Here is an 18377-nt window from a genome sequence, read left to right on the forward strand (position 1 = left end):
CCCAAGCGTTCTGCCCGCCGCGCCGCACCGCTCCGTCTCGTTCGTTCGTTCATTCATTCTTCTTCGTTGTTAAACTAGCTCTCGAGCAATTCACACCGAAATGGGGGAAACTGCCCCGGCGAATCGTAGGAGGAGGAAGGAAAAAAATCTCCTGCGATCTCGAAGCGAACCGCTCGCAGGAATCGAGCGGGATAATCGTGCTCGATCGAACGTGTAACTAGCCGTGCCTACGAATAGAGAAAGTGGCATCGACGATCGTAGGTTAAATGTCGCATTATAATACTTAACGGTGCACCGCTCGTGAGTTGTCTGAATCGTTAGATCCGCATTTTTCGCTCACGTTTCTTCATCGCGGATCCTGCGTTTTTCTCGAAACGTTCTCGAGACGATTCCGCGTAACGACCGATCGGAACAATAGGTAGTCGCGGAAACGCGATCGGAATCAGAGTACGCGGCGCAACGCTCGTGCCACGATAAATTGTTGGCGAGTATACAATATTATTAGTGCAGGGAATAATGAGCTCGATCCCGAGGCTAGACTCATTATATCGCTACGGTGCCGCGGATCGAACGCTAAAAAGAGGCACGCATCGACGCGGCAGCGTAACTTACGAGCATTACGGATAGATAGCTGGCACTATCCTGCTATTACGTGCTACGAGTTACTTTATCGCATTAATCTCGCGTACGTGCTGCTCGCGGTTTTTCTGAAACTTTCTCACCTGCTTTTTAATCGAAGCAATAACTCAACGAGGACCAGATATAGTATCAGGGCGGTTGTTTAACTTGTACCACCGATAACTAGCTATCTTCTAAATGCAGTAAATTGAATTAATCGCGCAGGACACGCAGCGGTGAACGCGGTCAGTCGATTCGATAATTGAATTTTAATTATCGGTTTTTGTCCCGTAAATGATCGTCGAACGAGAATGCGCTTAATGCATATTCCCTGCCTCCAAGCGGTGGATACTTCATTAACGAAATTGCCGCGATTATTTCCCGCCGACGTATTCGAGGAATTCTATTAACGCGATCCTATCTCGTCGCGACACGCCGATATTGGCTTCGCGGAATCGAAAAATCTGTTTCTTACCGTAACGATGTACCGATATCTCGAACGCGCTCGTCGTTATCCGACCATTCGCCTCCCACGCGTCTCACCACGAACGAGTACCGACGCGAGAGAAACAAGAAGAACTCGAGAACCGTAAAGAAAAAGGGCGGCGAGGGTGGATACAAAGAACACGAAGTAAAAACAATGGTAAAAGCGAGGGTGTATAAAAAGTAGAAAAAGACGAGAGAAAGCAGAAAAAGTAGAAGAATGGGAGAAGAGGAAGAAGTGGAAGTGGAAGAAGAAGAAGAAGAAATAGAGACCGCGATGGTGAACCACGTGATCGTAGCGCGTTTTAATTGGTCGGGAGCGTGGTCCGCGGTACGATGGAGGGAGGACGAGAGGTACAGGGAATGAAAAAGAGAGAGAAGGGAGACGATGAGGGTTCGTTAGGGTTGCCACGAGGATTAGACAATCGCGAGGTTGTACGAGGAGGACCGTTGCGAGGGCGGGCGCTGCTGCTGCCCCACCAGCAACACCTTCCAGGATGGAAACACACTTGTGGAGTTTCTGCGGGACGTGCCCGGCCACTGCCACTCGTCGCGAACTCTCCCTGCACGCACTCGCGTATCCGGACACCTATGTATCCGGGCTGAAAAGGCCAGCCGTGGTAGTAGAGACGCCGAGAAGAAGGGAGATCGACGAAAAAAGAGAGAAAGAGAACGCGAGGAGGATCCGCCTCCGTAGAGGTGTTCTCCTCTCCTACGTGGGGCACGAAAAAGCTCAGTTATAATTGTTGCACGCCGCGAGCTGCACCTCTCCAGTCCCGCCGTTTAATTGTCAGTTTGTTTCGTGTCAACGCATCGACCACGCGAATCGTCCTGCGACCTCGACCGACCTCATCGACGACCGACCTCCTCCGTGTTGTTGCCGTTCCTCCGTGGCCAACAGCCAGAGAAATTACTGTGATTACCAGGATATACGAGGAGCTACGTGGCAACAACCTTCGAACGGACTACCGATGTCGAGGAGCAGCGTCTCTGCCGCACGAACGACCCATCTGCTACGGATTCTCTCGATACTTCAAGGATCTATAACGGGAGGCTGCGATTTCTTCTCCTTTCAACGGACGATCGTGAACCGGCTCGTCATCGAATCATCGAGGAAACATGTCCATTGATATTTCTGCTCGACGGGACGCTCGTTTCGAACCACCTGACGCGATCCTCGTGCCTGCGATCGTCTGATCGGCTTTCGTCGCGATATCGCCGACGCGTTCATAGACAAGATTGCGTGCTATCTATCGTGCTCGTCGACTTCTAACGCGTGATCGTTCGGACTAACGAGTGCACAAAGATGAATTGCGCGTACCAGTATTCGTACACGACTCATCCGCAGAACGTCATGACCATACCAACGACGGCTGCACAGCAACCTCATCATCCCACGGATACCGAGTACCTAGAGGTAACGTTGTTTGTAATTACGATTATTCGGTAAAAAGACAGACGCGGGAGGTCTGTCGGAAGTTTCCGCCAAACAGCCAGCAATATTTGACAAAATGTATCGACTGCATCTGCTCCCTTCTGCGACGACATCCTGGGCGGTTCAGAAACACCCTTCGTTAATTGTTCATCTCCCGGTAGCGACAGAGGCCAATGCGAGACCTCGCGCACCCCTATTCTCCTTAACGCGCTGCCAATTCATCGGCTCTCGCCGGAGAATCCAATTTGCACGATTGCCAATCGTATCTCGCAATTCAATTTGACGAAGCTTCGTCTCTCGATCCGCGAGCACGCCGCGGAAAGAACGTGTTCGAACGCGAAGAAACTACGATGATCGTCGAGTTTAAAGCGCTCGTTAACGAACCCAATGACGTTCACGGCAATAATACAAATCGGAGTTGATCGGTTCGCGTGAAAGGTTGCGGAAAAGAGTCGGCCCTTTCGCGTGGCTAAGGCGAACCAAAGAATCGCCGCGAAATGAAGAGAGAAGGAAAGAGAGAAAGAGAGACGTAGCTGGGGGATATTAATATAAGGGCTCGATACGTAATTATAGTGATTACCGTATTGCCAGGGGGCGGACGAGGGCGTCCCTCAGTTTGCACGTCATTTTGCAATCTCAACTTCCAGCGAACATGCGCGCAAATTTGTCGGCGGTCCTGCGCCGGGCTAATTGTTTCCCCCTTTTTGCGCTAATTCTTCACGCTCTTTTCATTCCTTTTGTTCGAAGTAGCGCGTGGTCCGCAGGAAAATCACCGTCGATACGATTACCGCGCCCATTAAACGCTCATTATTCGACCCAGTTTGTTTCCGCTCGATTCGATGAAAAGCGTCTCGCGAGTTATAGTTTCTACTCGACGATGCGATGCGTGATAGCATTTTTAATTATCGTTACGACGATTTCCCGTGCTAGATCTGTAATTATCGTCAATGCCGGTAATTATACTAATTGCTTCGTAGCTCTTTTCATTGACAAGGAATCAAACGTCCACTCGCGCCGTTTATCACAAATGTAATTTCTAATGGTTACAATTATGGGCTTTGTGTCGCGTTCAATTTTTTTCCGAGTTGTTTATCGCGACCGTTTTTATGGATTATGTTACATAATATGATATCGTATTCCTGCTGTTTTTTTTTGCTCGAGAACGGCCGGTGAGTTCCTAGTTTGCGGATTACGCGTCGACAGAAAACCGTGTGCCACGTGAATTACGGAGGATCGGCTTCTCTCCTCCCCGTGAAACACCCCATAAATCTGGCCGTGAGCGTTTCTCTATTCCGGACCACGATGTAGACGGAACCGCGAGTTGTACGCCAGCCCGGCCAACGAGTCCGTAAATCAGTCCTAGACAAGTTTCTCTTCGCCTTGTTTCCACGGCAAAACGTGCTGCTCGATCTTAAAAGCCTCAAAGAGATGCTTCTACGCGCCTCCTTCGGCCCGTTTCCAGAGACGAATCGTCGACACAACGGTCAGAACGAACCACGGCAATATTTATTTATTTTACCGTGGTTACTCTATAGCTATAATTCTTTTCGACAATTAGAACAGCACGACCGATCAGCGGCTTCTCGGCGCCGAGAATAACTCGCGCGAGAAAACGTTTGCGACTGTACGTTGCGAGTACGTAGCAGCAAACGTACGACGCTTCGATCAAATGCTTCCGACCGCGAAAACGTCGGATACTAGAGAGTTAACAATCGCGTGCAACGAACGAAGCGTTTCTACGTCTGTACGAGTCAAAGAGCGTTTGCACGTTATCTTCTATTACGCGCGAGTGTTTTGTTTGATTTACGGGACGAGTATTAAAACTGGTTGACATTGCGCGCCGACGATAAAACGTTGATTATCCGATCGTGTTCGTTATTCTATTTTCAGGGGCGCGTCAAATATAGTCCAGTAATTATAGTCGTGTACGCGTGAAAAGTTAAACTCGTTTGTATTCGCATAATGATCGTCCCGTTTTATCAAACCCGATTAGGGATAGACCAGAGAGATACCGATCGTAATGGTTATTAAAGTGGAAGAAGATCTTTCCGTTCCCGAGCAGTCTATCGGTAAGCTCGTGCGACGATACCGAACGCGACTCTGGTTCCAGTCTGGTCCGGTGAATCTTCATTTTCGACGGTCCCAGCCGCTATATGAGAAGCTGGTTCCTTGGTAATTATTAGTCCATCAGCATCTTCCGATGGCCACATGGCCGTATAAGAGGCAAAAGCCGGAGCTGGTCCCAACGCGGACCATCTTAGCCTCGCGAGGCCGCCCTGTCATTATCCGCCCCCGTCAGGCCTATGGGGCCCATTTCCCCTTTCAACCCCGTTCAGCCCGTCTCTGCCAATCAGTGATCCGTCATTTCGTTGCCTCGATATCGCTCGATCGTTACCGAGGAAATCAATCGTTGCTCGTTCATCAACTTTTCCCCTTCGATCGTCGATTCCCGCCGTCGTTCCAGTCAAATCATCGTGCTTATCTACCGTCTTCGTCTCGTCCTCGACGACTATGCGTGATCAAACTCGTGCCAATAAATAACGTGGCTCATTTTTATCCAAAAAAGTGTAAAAGGCACGATATACGGGACAAGGAGGCAGCATCGATCAACGAGACAAAAAGTAAGCAACCTCCGGTGAGATATTTGCACCCTCGTTTGCGCGACCCAATACCGTTTGCTCCTTCGAAAGACGGTAACGCCCGGTCCCGCTCCGCTTCATTGTAAAACATCCCTTTTCTCGCTTCCCCATAACGCTAGCCGTTATCCTCTGACCTCGAGGAGGTGGGGTAGATCACACCTTTTGTGGCCTGATCGCACGCGATGTACGCATCATCGTCTGTTCGGGTCGTGAGGGGGATGGTCACCGATAATGCCTCGCGTTCCGCGAAATATTTGTGTTCGTTGCTCCGCCACTTTTTATCGATTTCCACGAGCGTCCTGCGCGTCGAGTTACACGGAATAACAAATGATTCGCGACAAAAAAGTACGCTGTTTTCCTTTTACGAGCGACATTATAAAGAAATCAAGATTCCAACAGGACGTTGGAATTTCCTGCACACGTACGCGCATCACGCGCAAAATGCGTCGCGATTCGAGAACCGCTAGCGTTCACCGGTGTACGCGTTCCATCGCGTACGAAACATCACCAGAGAAAATTACGAAATTGACGTATATTAACGCGAGATATTGCGCATAGACTGACCGCGGAAATCTCGGACGCGCGACTTAGAAGATGGCCTCTTGACGAGCAAAGCGGTTATGAATGGACCGCGATTAGACGGTCGCCTCGCCACAGTGGCGCCTCCGTCTTCTCTATTATAGAAAATTAGGGCTTAATGCTAACCGAACGCGTCTACGCGCGGCGTCTATTCTTCCTTCATTGGCGTAGCTATTCTACTCGTTCGCGTTTTCAATCCTATTGACCCGAATCGTGTAGAATCGTGTAAAACGGACAAATACGCCACTGTAAACGTAACGGTCGTAACGGATCCCTTCTTCGTCCGCTGAAATTTTACTCGACATACGCTTGGCTGCTTCGTATGCTCGAGTCGATAGCATTTGAAATTCAAACTCCTCGATTAAAATCACATTAGACGCTCGTAAGACAGTATACCGTGATCTTCTTGCGTTCCCTTCGCGAAGACCTCTCGGACAACGTCATAATGCTCCCGATTCGACGAATCCTTTCGAACCAGAGGTTGCGAACGTCGTAGTAAATTACGGAATAATCTGCTTCGCGAGAAGTAAACCGATCGATCAAGAGCTGTCTACCTTTCGTATCGAGTGATTTTTGCGAGTCTAACTGGGAACGTGTCCGATCAGACGCGCCGGTGAACCTTTCGAACGCGCGGCAAGTCTCTTTCCAAGGCGAACAGTCGCCAGAACGCGTGAATTCGATTTGTGTATCAATTACGCGGGTCCTGGTCGATGAACTTTGCTTGTTTCGTAGCTATCGGATAGTGGTATGTAGGTATTTAAATACCAACAGCGTGCATACCGTTACGTCAAACAACGAGGTCGAAGTTGATACGACAACTTCGGGTCACGTAAGCTTCGGCCTGTAACAGCAAGAGGAGAAGAGAGAAAAAGGGAGGAAGAGGAAGGCCAAACGTGGAAAGTTTCTGGACGAAGCTGAAACGTCGAGAGGGCACCACCAAAGTTGCCGTATCGTACGCGTGCCTCCTCTTCGGGTGGACGCGGTGCGCGCGCATTTCACAGTTAAATTATCATAGGAAGGGCTGTGGATATCAGCGGCGGCTGTGGCGGCGGCGGTGACGGTGGTGACGGTGGCGGCTGGAGGAAGAGAGAACGATTGGCGAAGAAAAGAGAGGAGAACGGGAGAGAAAAGAGGGACGAGACGAGAGTGGGAAGAAAATTGGTGGGGATAAATAAAGTGAAGAGGAAGCAGGTATGGTACGGAGGCGGTCAGGGGCGGTAACTGGCTCTCTCTAGGTTCCGCCCAGCCGGCTCTGCCCCTTTTTTGCCCGGGGGCCGAGTTCTGGTTGCTTCCCTACTACCATTCCCCTGTCTGGTCGGGGCAAAGCCGATCGGATAGCCGGCAGTCTGTCACGGGGCGAAGAACGGGAACCACGTTAACCGGTTTCCCCGAAGCACTTCCACGTTTCCGACCCATTCGCTTTTTTACCCAGCCGACGGCTGCGGACTCGACTCCGAGTTGCACTTTCTTTATTTCATTCGCCGTAAGAGTCCAGTTACGAATCCTCCTGGTGATCGCAAGTGAAGTGTGTACCAAACCGAAGACATCGTCCGAACCCTCTCGTCGCGTCGCTTCAACAACTGCGACTAGTCTTCGAACCGTCGAACAGCAGCCAGCAGGATTCCGCGACTCACCGAGTCTAGTCTTTGAAGCGTCAACGAGATGTTGACCGACATGACGCCGGCCGCGGCTGGTCAACTATATCCACAGTTACAGTCCATCGCCAAATCACCGGTACACGGACATGTGGTGAGTTTTCTCGATCATCTATCGTCGAGTTTCTTATCCGCGCGAAACCTTATCACGATTACGTAACGACCCGTGAAACTCGTTTAAAGACTTTGCTTTATCAATGGGAGTAAAATGGTCGAGTTAGCGGCGGATTAATGGCGAGATCTGTGTCGTGATCGTGGGCTTTAAGGTATACGGGTCTGCCTTCCGAGGCAAGGGTAGCTGTCAACCTCTGATCTCCCTCGGGCAAGGTCAATTACTCAGCCTCCTTCCAGATAGGGATCTTAATCCTACCAGGTAGGAATCGTTGATCTCGTAGATCAGGTGCTACTGTGTGCTTTGTCACCTTTTACTAGAAAGCTTTTGACTGGCTGGGACGATAAAATCGAGGGCCTCCTTAGTCCGCGCAAATTAACTACGTTTTAGATATTACCGTCGCGTCGGCACCGCGTTAGGGCGTCTCGGACGGAATCGACCGTTCCTCGATCGATAATAACGTGCCGTGTAATATCTAAAGCACCGATCGCCAATCGATAAATCAAGCTTGGAGAACGCGATTACCGGAGCCTCAAAAACACGATGTTGGCTGCGGACGCGACAAAAGAGACGGCGAGCATCTCGGTTGCGCAGATGCTGTCCATTTCCGCATCCGCATTATCGTTTCGAGGTCCCTGCATCCTTGACGCATTGTCCAGGTACAAGGATCCGAGCTACCTGGGCGTCGCATTATCAGCTTGCGCCGTCTGTAATCCGGTCAGATCATCCTGGATGATCTATTCTGTTTTGACAGAAACGACGGTGTCCGTGGCCACGAATCGCTTTGCTCGGTGAAACGTCCGAGCATCACGACCGGCTTTTGTGCCTTCTTCTCTCCCTACGCAACACGTGTTCCGCTCGCACACGGGTTTGGAACTTTTTATTTTATGACTCGGCAAGAAGGACGCCGTGGCCTCGACTGGATGATTTACGAGTCGACGTAAAAAAGTAATTAAATCCTTGACGTCGAAAAAGAGACCCGTACGAGTATTAATTAAGTCAGCAGAAAAGTTTTCTGTCTGTGCGTCGTGCCGAAAATTAATCTCGGTGGAAAGTCTTCGTTGCGCGCCTCGACCGTGGCGGCCTCTTCCTGTACCATCTCGGCGCCCATTTTTGCTCCTTTTTGCTTCTTGCTCGTTTCTCGTCGTCGATTTCTGCGAGATCGTCGTAACTTACGAAACGACGTCGTATAAACAATTGCGGGAATTAACTTCGATTCGCGTATGCCGAACGTGGGACCAGAACGAGGCGGACATAAGAATGTGGTCGAAGCAACGATGCTGTCAACGCCGAGAATGTTGCGAACAGTTTGTTTTTCTTCCTCTCTTTTCTCTCGTTCACCTCGCTGCAGCATCCGATCCAAATGTATCGAGTATCCCTAGCATAATAGTCCTTACGCAAGGTTCTCAGGGATCAAAGGGACTAGTCTCTACCTGTGCGCCCAAGCAGCCAATTATTTGTCTGCTCCTCTTTGTGAACCAAAAGGATCCACTTGACAAGATGCGTGGGATGGTAACACGATACCTACTTCCTCTCGTCACTCGATCCTCGTGACGGGCGCATGCGAGAATTTTCCTTTTTCATACTTTTTATCATTGTGCTCTCGTTTGCTCTTTTTGACGCTCCCGTTTTATTCTTATCAACGTTCAAGTTTATATACTCATCAAATATACATTGTATAACAGTAGCCTCGTTTGTGCGTGAACGAAGACATAACTTTGAAGTTTTATTCGTTCCTAGAAAACTTTTGTCAACCAATGCCGAGTTTCATCGGATTGCTTAACTGATTAATTAATCATCGTACGTACGTCGAGGTATAAGCAATCCTACCGGTGACTAGCTTGCCCATTTCACGTCGACGATCGATAGACTTTGTTTTCAACACTTATTACATTGATCGCGAAAATAGATACACGCGCGCACACAAGGAATATCGTTTGAATTCTCATAATTAATTCATGGACTGAAATTTATAGCACCCCGTCGCTTCTTACCGAGAACGCAATGAGTCTCTTTGTTTCGCTGTGAGCGTTGTATATACGTACAATTATAGATTGTGACCGTGTTTCGATATTAGTTCTGACGACGTTATCGTGCCACCGATTTTTTATCGCAACATCGTATGAATGGACAACGAGTCGAACGAAGAATGCGGTGCAATTAGCGACGAGTACATCGACCAAAAACAGGACAGGAAATTTGTCTCGTCGCGTCCGAAGATCCTGGAAATCTCGCTCCACTTCACCTCCATGCTGGTAATCCGATAATCCGATTCGTAGGGTGAAAGTGTCCTTTTAAGCGACGCCCCGTTGACATTTTCAAGCACCACAATAGACTGCGAACGGCCGACAGCGTGCATCGTTTGTCGCAAAAATCCGACCTTCGTCACGCTGGAGGGGATGAAAGCACAACGCGGCCTTTTTACGTGACCTAAGAGGATTTGCCTGAAGCACCGGATGCAACGAGCTTGTCATCCTAATTTATCCCCTCCGAGAACAAATTTCCCAAAGACTAGATTCTAAAAGATCCGTTTTCTTCACGAGCTCGATATCGTTCGTTTACTTTCCCATTTCCCTCGTTACGCGTCGAAACGACGCTGACAGACAGCAGGAAAATGATCGTAAACGGATAGACGAGCGGAAATGTTAAGTTTGTTGCTCGGTTAAAAAAAAAGAAGCGTTCGTTAGACGACTCCACCCCTCGATAGAAAACGTTTCGCGTCGTTCCTCCCGTGTTTCACGAGCTCTTCGCGCGTTCTTCGTTAACGTACGATGACAAAATCCCTTCCGATTGCTGTCACGCCCACCACAGTCGGCGCACAGGGGCTTAACGAATTATTTTTGTCGAGTACACAGCAAGTCCCGACATGTAAACACCCTTTCGAAAACTCGTTCGTACCGCGTATCTGGTTGGAAACGCGGGGTTCGAAAGTGGCAGATGTTCAGGGTGACAATATGGCCGCTGTATGCTTGTACGACGCGCGCGTCTTGAATAGCTGTTTTTGCGAATGATCGATCAATTTCATGGTCCTTCGACTCCTGCAACGTTCGTCGCGAAATCGGGAAGAGTTTTTTTCGACGTTCAGGAGTCGATCAGTCAAGGTACCCGATCGTCGATAGCGTTTTTCGTAACGCGAAAGATTGCAGCGAACAGCAGGTGGCGTTCGTCGAGGAAACGAAGGATAAGAGATATTAAGCTGTGCACTCGATTTTCATTAAACGTGGTCAAAGATGTAATTTCATCGAGAACCGATTAGGGGATGTACTCGCAAAGGGGAAATACACGCACACAGTTTCTCCGGCGTCGTTATCAAGGATGGTTCGATAATTGAAAACCCTAGCCGCCCCTTAACTTCTTCGGCGTAGATCGTATTCCTATTGCACGCGCCCGAGTCGGTACCTCGAATTATTGGTCATTATTCCCCCGTAGTACCATCGTATATGGAATTATTCATCGAACAACACGGAGGAATTTCCTTTCGTGTTTGAACTTTTCACCTAACTACGAGTTAACTTACCGGACGGTCGGCGCAGAACAGGATGAAAACTTGGAAAATATTGTTACGGTAGTAGTTGAAACGAAAGGACAAACTCGCGATGGACTCGAGCCAGTATAAGGATAGAGTCCGGTCGAGACTGCCATTTGGTAGGAATATACAGTCGTGCGTGTGGGTTTACCAGCCGCTCGCAACGACTCGTGTGCACGCCTTCCAGCGACCATCATCGTATCGCTGGAAGGTTCGATAATTGAAAAGGCAAGACTTCTCAGCGTGTTGTATCGTCGTTGTAAACAATATTCCCCGTAGAGCGCGCGCACGAGCCCCGAGAGATGGTACGTCGAATTACCGGCCATTATCGTGACGTATCATCGCAAGCAGCGTCATTCACCGGACCATCATGGGAAAGGCGAACAATACTCGATCTGGTCAACACCTCGAGGCTTTAACGCGCGCCACTCGAGCAAAGTGGAAGACGATTATTAACGACTCTCGATTCTATTAACCCGACTACTTTTCTCCATTAAACACAATGCAACATTTTTCCAGCAGCGAAAATTACACGCTCGAATCGGTTGCTGCGCTTACCGTCATTACAAGTGATAGATCTCCCTTTTACGCAGGGAGAGATGCTCTTCTCTACGAATTCTCTGCGTTGTCTTTTTTTTTCGTCTCTCGATCACGGTCCATTATCATGCGAGCGTCATCGCGAACCCGTGCGCTTCTATTTCGCGTGGCAAACACCTCGGGGCCACGATCGGATCGCGTCGATCTGGTCGGTCGAAGGAAGCGTGGCAACAGCAGGGTTTCCCTGTAGGGGTGCCAAACCCCCGCAGAGTCGGAACCAAAATACCAAACGTTGGCTCATCGGCCCGCCAAAGCGCGCGATGATTTATCGACTGCATATTATACGTCCCATCGAGCGAATTTTCTACTCCTCGCGCAACGGTCACCGTTTGCTCCTCGTTCTCGCTACGCTCTTTCGATCGCGCGATTTTCCACACTTCGATTATCTTTCCCAACGCGATCCGCGATTATCTCGCTATTTATTATTCACCTATTTACTCGTAGATAACGAGGAAATCTTAAACAATCTTAAGACGGTGGAAGAAAGTTGCTCGCCGGTAATCCCACGATTCACGAGAATCCGACGGCAAACTGGTATCCTGGCAAAAATGTTTTGCCACGTCGCGTCGCACCGGGGTTGCTTTTTATCGGAAGACGCGCGTCAAGCGGCTTCGGCGAGTAATTAACTCGAATTCCAGTTTTATGCGATGAGCACTGCGCTCGAGACGAAGACGCCAAGTCGTTTCTCGAAAGCGAGATTATCTCTCGCGACGCGGTACGGAGCAACGACCGTTTTCAAGGTCCATAAAAACTTCCGGTATACTCTGCACGAGAGAAGATGCAACCACGATTTTCCCCTTTGTGGATGCATATGATCGACCGAAGGCACGCTCTCGCCCCCTGCGTCCCTGGGATGCCACGATCGTTGCGTGATCCTCGCGAGCGAAAGAGGAATTGGTGCGTCTTCGACGATGCTTGGGATAATTGTATTTCAAAGATGTTGGCAAAGAAATGCCACACAACCGATCCTGAAACGGTACTCTCGAGATGGCGGACATCGTCCCTATCGAAATATACCCAACTGGTCTGCACTCGTTTACTCACGATCGGTGAGAATCGCGTGTATCGATCGGGACGAAAATACGTATTTGTATCGCTTTTCCCATACTCTCCGCGCACAAATTGATCCAGCTGCAACCAAACGATAGACGTACGTCGTAAACAAGAAATTATCTCGACATCGAGTTGGCCCATTTTAAAGGAATCGATCCTCTACCGATAAATAGTAAACGTGATTTGCAATGGCTATCTAAGATCACGGTTGCGCAAAAATTAAACGCGGTAGTCGGATGAAAGAATTAAAACCGGAACGGTCAATGGATTGATCACCATTGCGCCTCAACTTTTTTGCTCCACCCACCCCAGCAAACAGATAATTGGTATTTGCTCCTTTCCTATGGGTACGAATTATCCTCTCGACATATTGCATAACGAGTCCCATTTGTCTGGGTAAATTGGTCGCTTCGTTAAACGATACAAGACCAGAGTTTTTGGTGAATTTATGAGATACGTTCCAGGAATAAACTACACCGTTGATTATATCACCAGAAACGTTCTAATCACTCGTTCAACATACAAGCGTTTCGTTCCTCGAACATCCCTCTTCCCTTTTTTTCCTCGTGAAACTCTTCGAAAAATGATATTCGGGCGTGCTCGAGTCAAGAGGAGGCTTTTATTTTGGTCATGAATTTTTATGGACGGGTAACGGTTGTCGAGTTTCATGGAAATAAAGTGTCCTATTAGATCCACGTAGAAAGTATTTCTTCTGAAGTACCCGTGACGTTGCAACCGCTTGTCGAACGATTAACGATTCCGATATTAGATCGCGATCGTCTCTGATCTCGCCGCGTTTACCGTACGAGCGATAATTTATTTACGAGTTCAGGGGGTGAATATCGTGACAGGGTCGAAGCGAGAACAACCGCAGTTGCTCCCACGGCTTGCTTGGCCACTAAATCGCGAAACAATAAATCCGAGAACGAAGTCACCCTCTTTATGGACCTCTTATACGGGGATGATGTCCTCAGGGGGTAGCCTAATATGTCACAGTCTGTTGCAGCGCTCTCTCCGGCAAAGGTCGTCGTCGTAAATGAGGGTGGATGCGCGCGAACCAACCATTTCTAAGGGTTACGCTCGCCGAGGGGTTAGCTTTCTACGCTTCTAATGGACTGATTCAATAGCGACGATCCGATAAACTGATCCCGCGATACACGCGTCTCCGTGGCTCGAATTAAGCGGATCGTCGTTTTTCAATTCGCCGCTAATCGACACCCTCGGGGTACAGAATACTTCTGCGAGTTTCAAGGATTCTGAGTGTGTGACTCGGTGGCCACACGGGGCAACATTAACGATGGATCGTATCGCGATAGTATTACGCGATCTCCATTGTTTTGTTACGCCTTCGTGCCTCTTTCATCTCGCATAAGCTGCTTTTAGTAAATTGATGTTGGGGCACGGTTAAACAAGAAGCGGCAGACCGCGTGCTTCCGAGACGGCTAACAAAGCAAAGTTCCTGTAAGCTGGAAAGGATCGGTGCTTCGTGTAACACGTACAGCATGGAGGCACGCTATCGCTCGGGAAATCGTGATCATTACAAACGAAACATGACAGCTGAAAAATTATTATAATCTTTGACGATCGGGTTAACCGGCGTCAATTTACATAATCTGGGAACCGCGTGTGACGGTCGCGTATTCGTAAAGCGAGGAAAAGCTCGTGGCCGCGTGCACGCGCTTGCGTATATCCTGAATTTACGATATGAAAGCACGATGAAGCTATAAATCGCGGCGCGAACTCTCACAGAAGACACGCGAACCAATTTGCCAGACGATCCGACTACGCGCATCGTTTCGTCGATAATCGCCGTTCCGGACGATATTCTTCCGACAGAAAACCATCGTGTATCAATTTTCGCCAGCCACGAGCTTCGATAATTGCGAAACGGTACGTTGCTGTTCGTAACGCGGGCATCGGTAGACTTCAGAAGGCGGTGACAGGAAATGGTGATATTCATCATCCTTTCGATAAGCGTGATTTTAATATATTGCCCTAAGAGCTTTTAGAGAGTGGTTTCTGAAAGTAGCCACGGTTTCGGAGCGATAGGGAAATTACGAGCACGCGTTTATCGGGCGTGTCGCGCGACGGATAAGTAGCGAAATTAAACGACCTCCGCGATCCTCTTTAGCGGTTTCTAGCCGAACATGCTCGTTTATGCTCGCTGCATGTACATAATACCTATAATCCTTACGCGTATAATTCATAGTTGGAGAAAGCCACATTTTCCTGGTACGTGCGCGCCTATCCATGGACGCATTTTTTTCGGCTTATTGTTGTTCAACTAATCAGCTGCGAACTTATTCCGAAATCTTAAATCGTGTATTATATTCGCGAGGCAAAACTTAGCGAACAGTATTATTTACCTTATCAATTCAAAGATCAATCCGGTAATCGTCCACTTTTCGCCGCGTTGCCGATGAAGCGAGGCTTAAATTGGATTCTTGAGCGATTTGTTGTAACACACTCGTGTCGAATAGGATGGACAGGTTTACGGGCTGCCAAAGGTGATGTAATGGCAATTCATCGACGTAGCACCGTCAGTAAAGCTCGAGACAAGCGAACACTCTATACGTCCGTTACAGGAAGCAGAAATTCCGCGAGGAGTCTGCCCGCCGCTAAATTATGGCTTGGAGCAAGCTACTCGTCGACACTGTCACGACGTCGCGATGCTGTCAAGTGTCGGCGCGATTCAACATAGAAAAATAGACATCGGCAATGTAGCTGATCGTTATCGAAAATGCCGAACGTCAAGATCGATTAACCTTGTCGGTAGCCCGTTTGTTTCGCGCTCGTTATTGCGAGCACGCTCGAACGTCTGGCTAGTTACGAAGTTCGGCAAAGCGTACACGTTTCCAATAAATGTTCTTAATTCACGGAAATCTGTTCTCGGTAAGAGTTTGTGTTTGGAAAGTTTTGAAGAAGATAATCGTGGTAAATTATCCGAGAAGTTTGGACAAAAAATGTAATTGTTTTAAAATGGCCAATTTGACTTTGATCCGAGTATCTCGTTAAAATATTTCCAAAAATTGCAACATTTTTTGTCGCGACGGGGCAAAGCTGCGGACGGGCAGGTGTGCATCGGTCCCGTCGCCTCTCGACACGCGATGACATCCACGGTGAAAACGCAGAGTCTCTATTTCTCTGGCGAAAAAATAAAAACGCACTCGTTACATTCACCCGTATGTGGGTCAGACGCTTATTCCAAGGAGAACGCGTTTCGCTATAGTCGGCTCGGAGGGTGAACGAACGAGCGGATCTCCGTTACCCCGCCAGGAGTTCATTTAGATTTAGCCGGTGTTAGGTGTTTACGAGCTTTTAATTGAACGTAAATATTCGCAGGTGCAGGCCATAGAACCGCTCTGGGTCTCTCCTCGGTGGATTTCAGCCTCAATTACGAGGAAGGAACTCGCGTACACGTATCGGCCGTATCTTGGTTTCAATGTAGGCTTCCGTCGTAAAAGAAGTACTTGGCTCGTTAGAAGTATGCCGCACTCCGGTGTAAATTTATCGACTCGCGAGTTGGCTCTTTGGCGAATTTTGTCGGGTACCGTTCGCTCGGCCCCTTTACTTCTCGTAAAACGTTGCCACGACTAAATTACGCTGCGGGTTTTAGATTCACGTTCTTTCCGTATCGACGAATCTTCCAGGTTCCGTGAACGTCGCGAATAAATAATAATATCGGACGCACGCAGCCGTGTGTGGCCTGCAACGAGTCGTCAACGGTTACCCTTATCCGTATCGGTATTTTCTCAAACGACCGTTCCACGAATGTTCACTTGGATCCAGAAAACGTCGTAAAAACGCAAGGAGCGTGTTTTTCTTCTACCCAGCTTCGATTCGATCTACATTATTGCTGGAGGGACACGAGACGGTCGGTCGACCAAGCTCGTGTTGACGGGCAACGCTAACGGCGTGTTTTTTGGACGACAGCGATGGGTGACCGATGGAAGCGTGAAAAGGTTCATCCATCACAGAGGTAGATCCGCATTGAAAACATCGACGTAAAGCAGATGTCGCGCGATAAACGTTTCTTCGCTCGATTCGATTTTTCGCACTTCACATGGACTATCATGGGATCCCATCGAAATCCCTGGTAAACCGTCGGATCATTTAAATGCTAATACTCGTTTAATTTATGGTCGTACAATTCCGTTTCCCGGGTTCGCGGCGACGCTATTTGCTTAAACTTTTGTAATTGAAAGAAAGCCGCCGACTAGGACCACCGTGCAGCGGCGGCAATAAAATGTCGAATATACGGGAACGGCAATGGAGAGTTCTCGGTAGGTTGATCTAGGAGGCGAATAATATATCGAACGATAGACCGTGCGCTAGTCTACCTGACCAAAACGATAAAGATGCGCTTAGAACTCCGCCCCTTGACGCGTCTTTGGGACGCGGCCGCGACAGTCCCACAGGACAAATGGCGCGGAAAATATTGTCGTTACAGCGAGTCCCCTCTTTGAAATATAGGCGATTTCGACTTCTACGAGACAGGACATTGATTAAGCTGAAGGTCCTTCCTTCCTTCCTTTCGTAGATTCGGCGAAAATTAACCCTCCAACTTTGTCATTTCCTTTTGCAGCTACTTTGCTATGATACCGAGCTCGATTCGATCATCCACCTCGTTATTGGAAATCCGCAAATCATTTCGACGTGAACACGAATATACTCCCATCTGACTTCTCCGATGTCGAATTGCCAGGTATAAAATGTGGATAGCCGTAATCACGACACCGTTGCGTTCATTAAATCGAGGAGTTGGAATCTGCGCGCGAAACACTGGTATCTCGGATCGGTATCGCGGATAAAAAAATGCGACCGAGCGCACGACTTTTACTGTCCTCGTAACATTAATTTAATCGACCGCATTGCCAAAATGAGACTACCTTTTCTGTAAATGTTCAATTTTATACCCGCCCGCTTGCGTGTTTGTTCGTTGAAATGACCATTCGAACGCGGTGCTTACGCAAGATTTGAATAGCCGGGCCGATAGACAGCCGCGGCAGTAAAAACTGTCGGGGAAAGAACGAGATTACCGGAATACTCGAAAAGAAAGCTCGCGAGGGACATCGAGAACGGGTCTCCTTTCTGGAAGAATTTCAGGAAAGATATAAACGACTAGCCGAGCGATAGGTCGGACACTTGACCGTTAATTGGCTGCAGAATTTTATGTACCACTAAATTACTTGATGCAAATGCGGTAGCTTCCGTTCACCGGCTGCGCTGATGTTCCAGAAGCACGCGCAACTTCAACGACCAGACGGTCTCTCGTAAGATTTACGCCAGCCTCATTATCCTAATGAAGACGTAACGGTTGAAAAACGAGTTGCGATTTTTGCCAAAAATCACGGCGTCTAGTCGAAACACCTCCTCGTTAATACTGCTGCTTTTGAGAGGCTAAAAACGATTTTCAAGAACAGCGATCGGTATCTGCATTTTATCATCGTAATAATTAGTTATAAATCACGAGCTATTCGCGAGTAACTGCCGACAGAATGATGGCAGATTTACGATTTGTCACTGCGCGAGAGATTGTCGCGCGGCTTTTCTCTTTGAGGCATTGTTTCGAAGCGGTCGATTACGTGGGTGCCCTATTCTATACCCGGAAATCATTAGGTCCAAAGGCGATTTGAAATTTGTCGAGGGTCTATGGGGGCCAAAAAACTTGGTGCCGAGT

General features: G+C 48.6%; 1 protein-coding gene across 3 annotated transcripts in view; it reads left to right on the forward strand.

The window, feature by feature from the left end:
* Sp1 (transcription factor Sp8) overlaps positions 1 to 18377 on the forward strand; it is a 65411-nt gene that overhangs the window by 39966 nt on the left and 7068 nt on the right. The window contains exon 1 of one of the 3 annotated variants that reach the window (XM_076532561.1): positions 457 to 2518. The exons of 1 other annotated variant lie outside the window; for it this stretch is intronic. In XM_076532561.1, the coding sequence (XP_076388676.1) occupies positions 2408 to 2518 (111 nt within the window). In that variant the 5' untranslated portion in view covers positions 457 to 2407. Of the gene's footprint in view, positions 1 to 456; positions 2519 to 6389; positions 7504 to 18377 lie in introns of those variants that run through there. One more of the 3 variants, XM_076532562.1, reaches the window with a different exon arrangement.

This window comes from Megachile rotundata, chromosome 6 (genome assembly GCF_050947335.1).
Source record: "Megachile rotundata isolate GNS110a chromosome 6, iyMegRotu1, whole genome shotgun sequence".
NCBI lineage: Eukaryota > Metazoa > Arthropoda > Insecta > Hymenoptera > Megachilidae > Megachile > Megachile rotundata.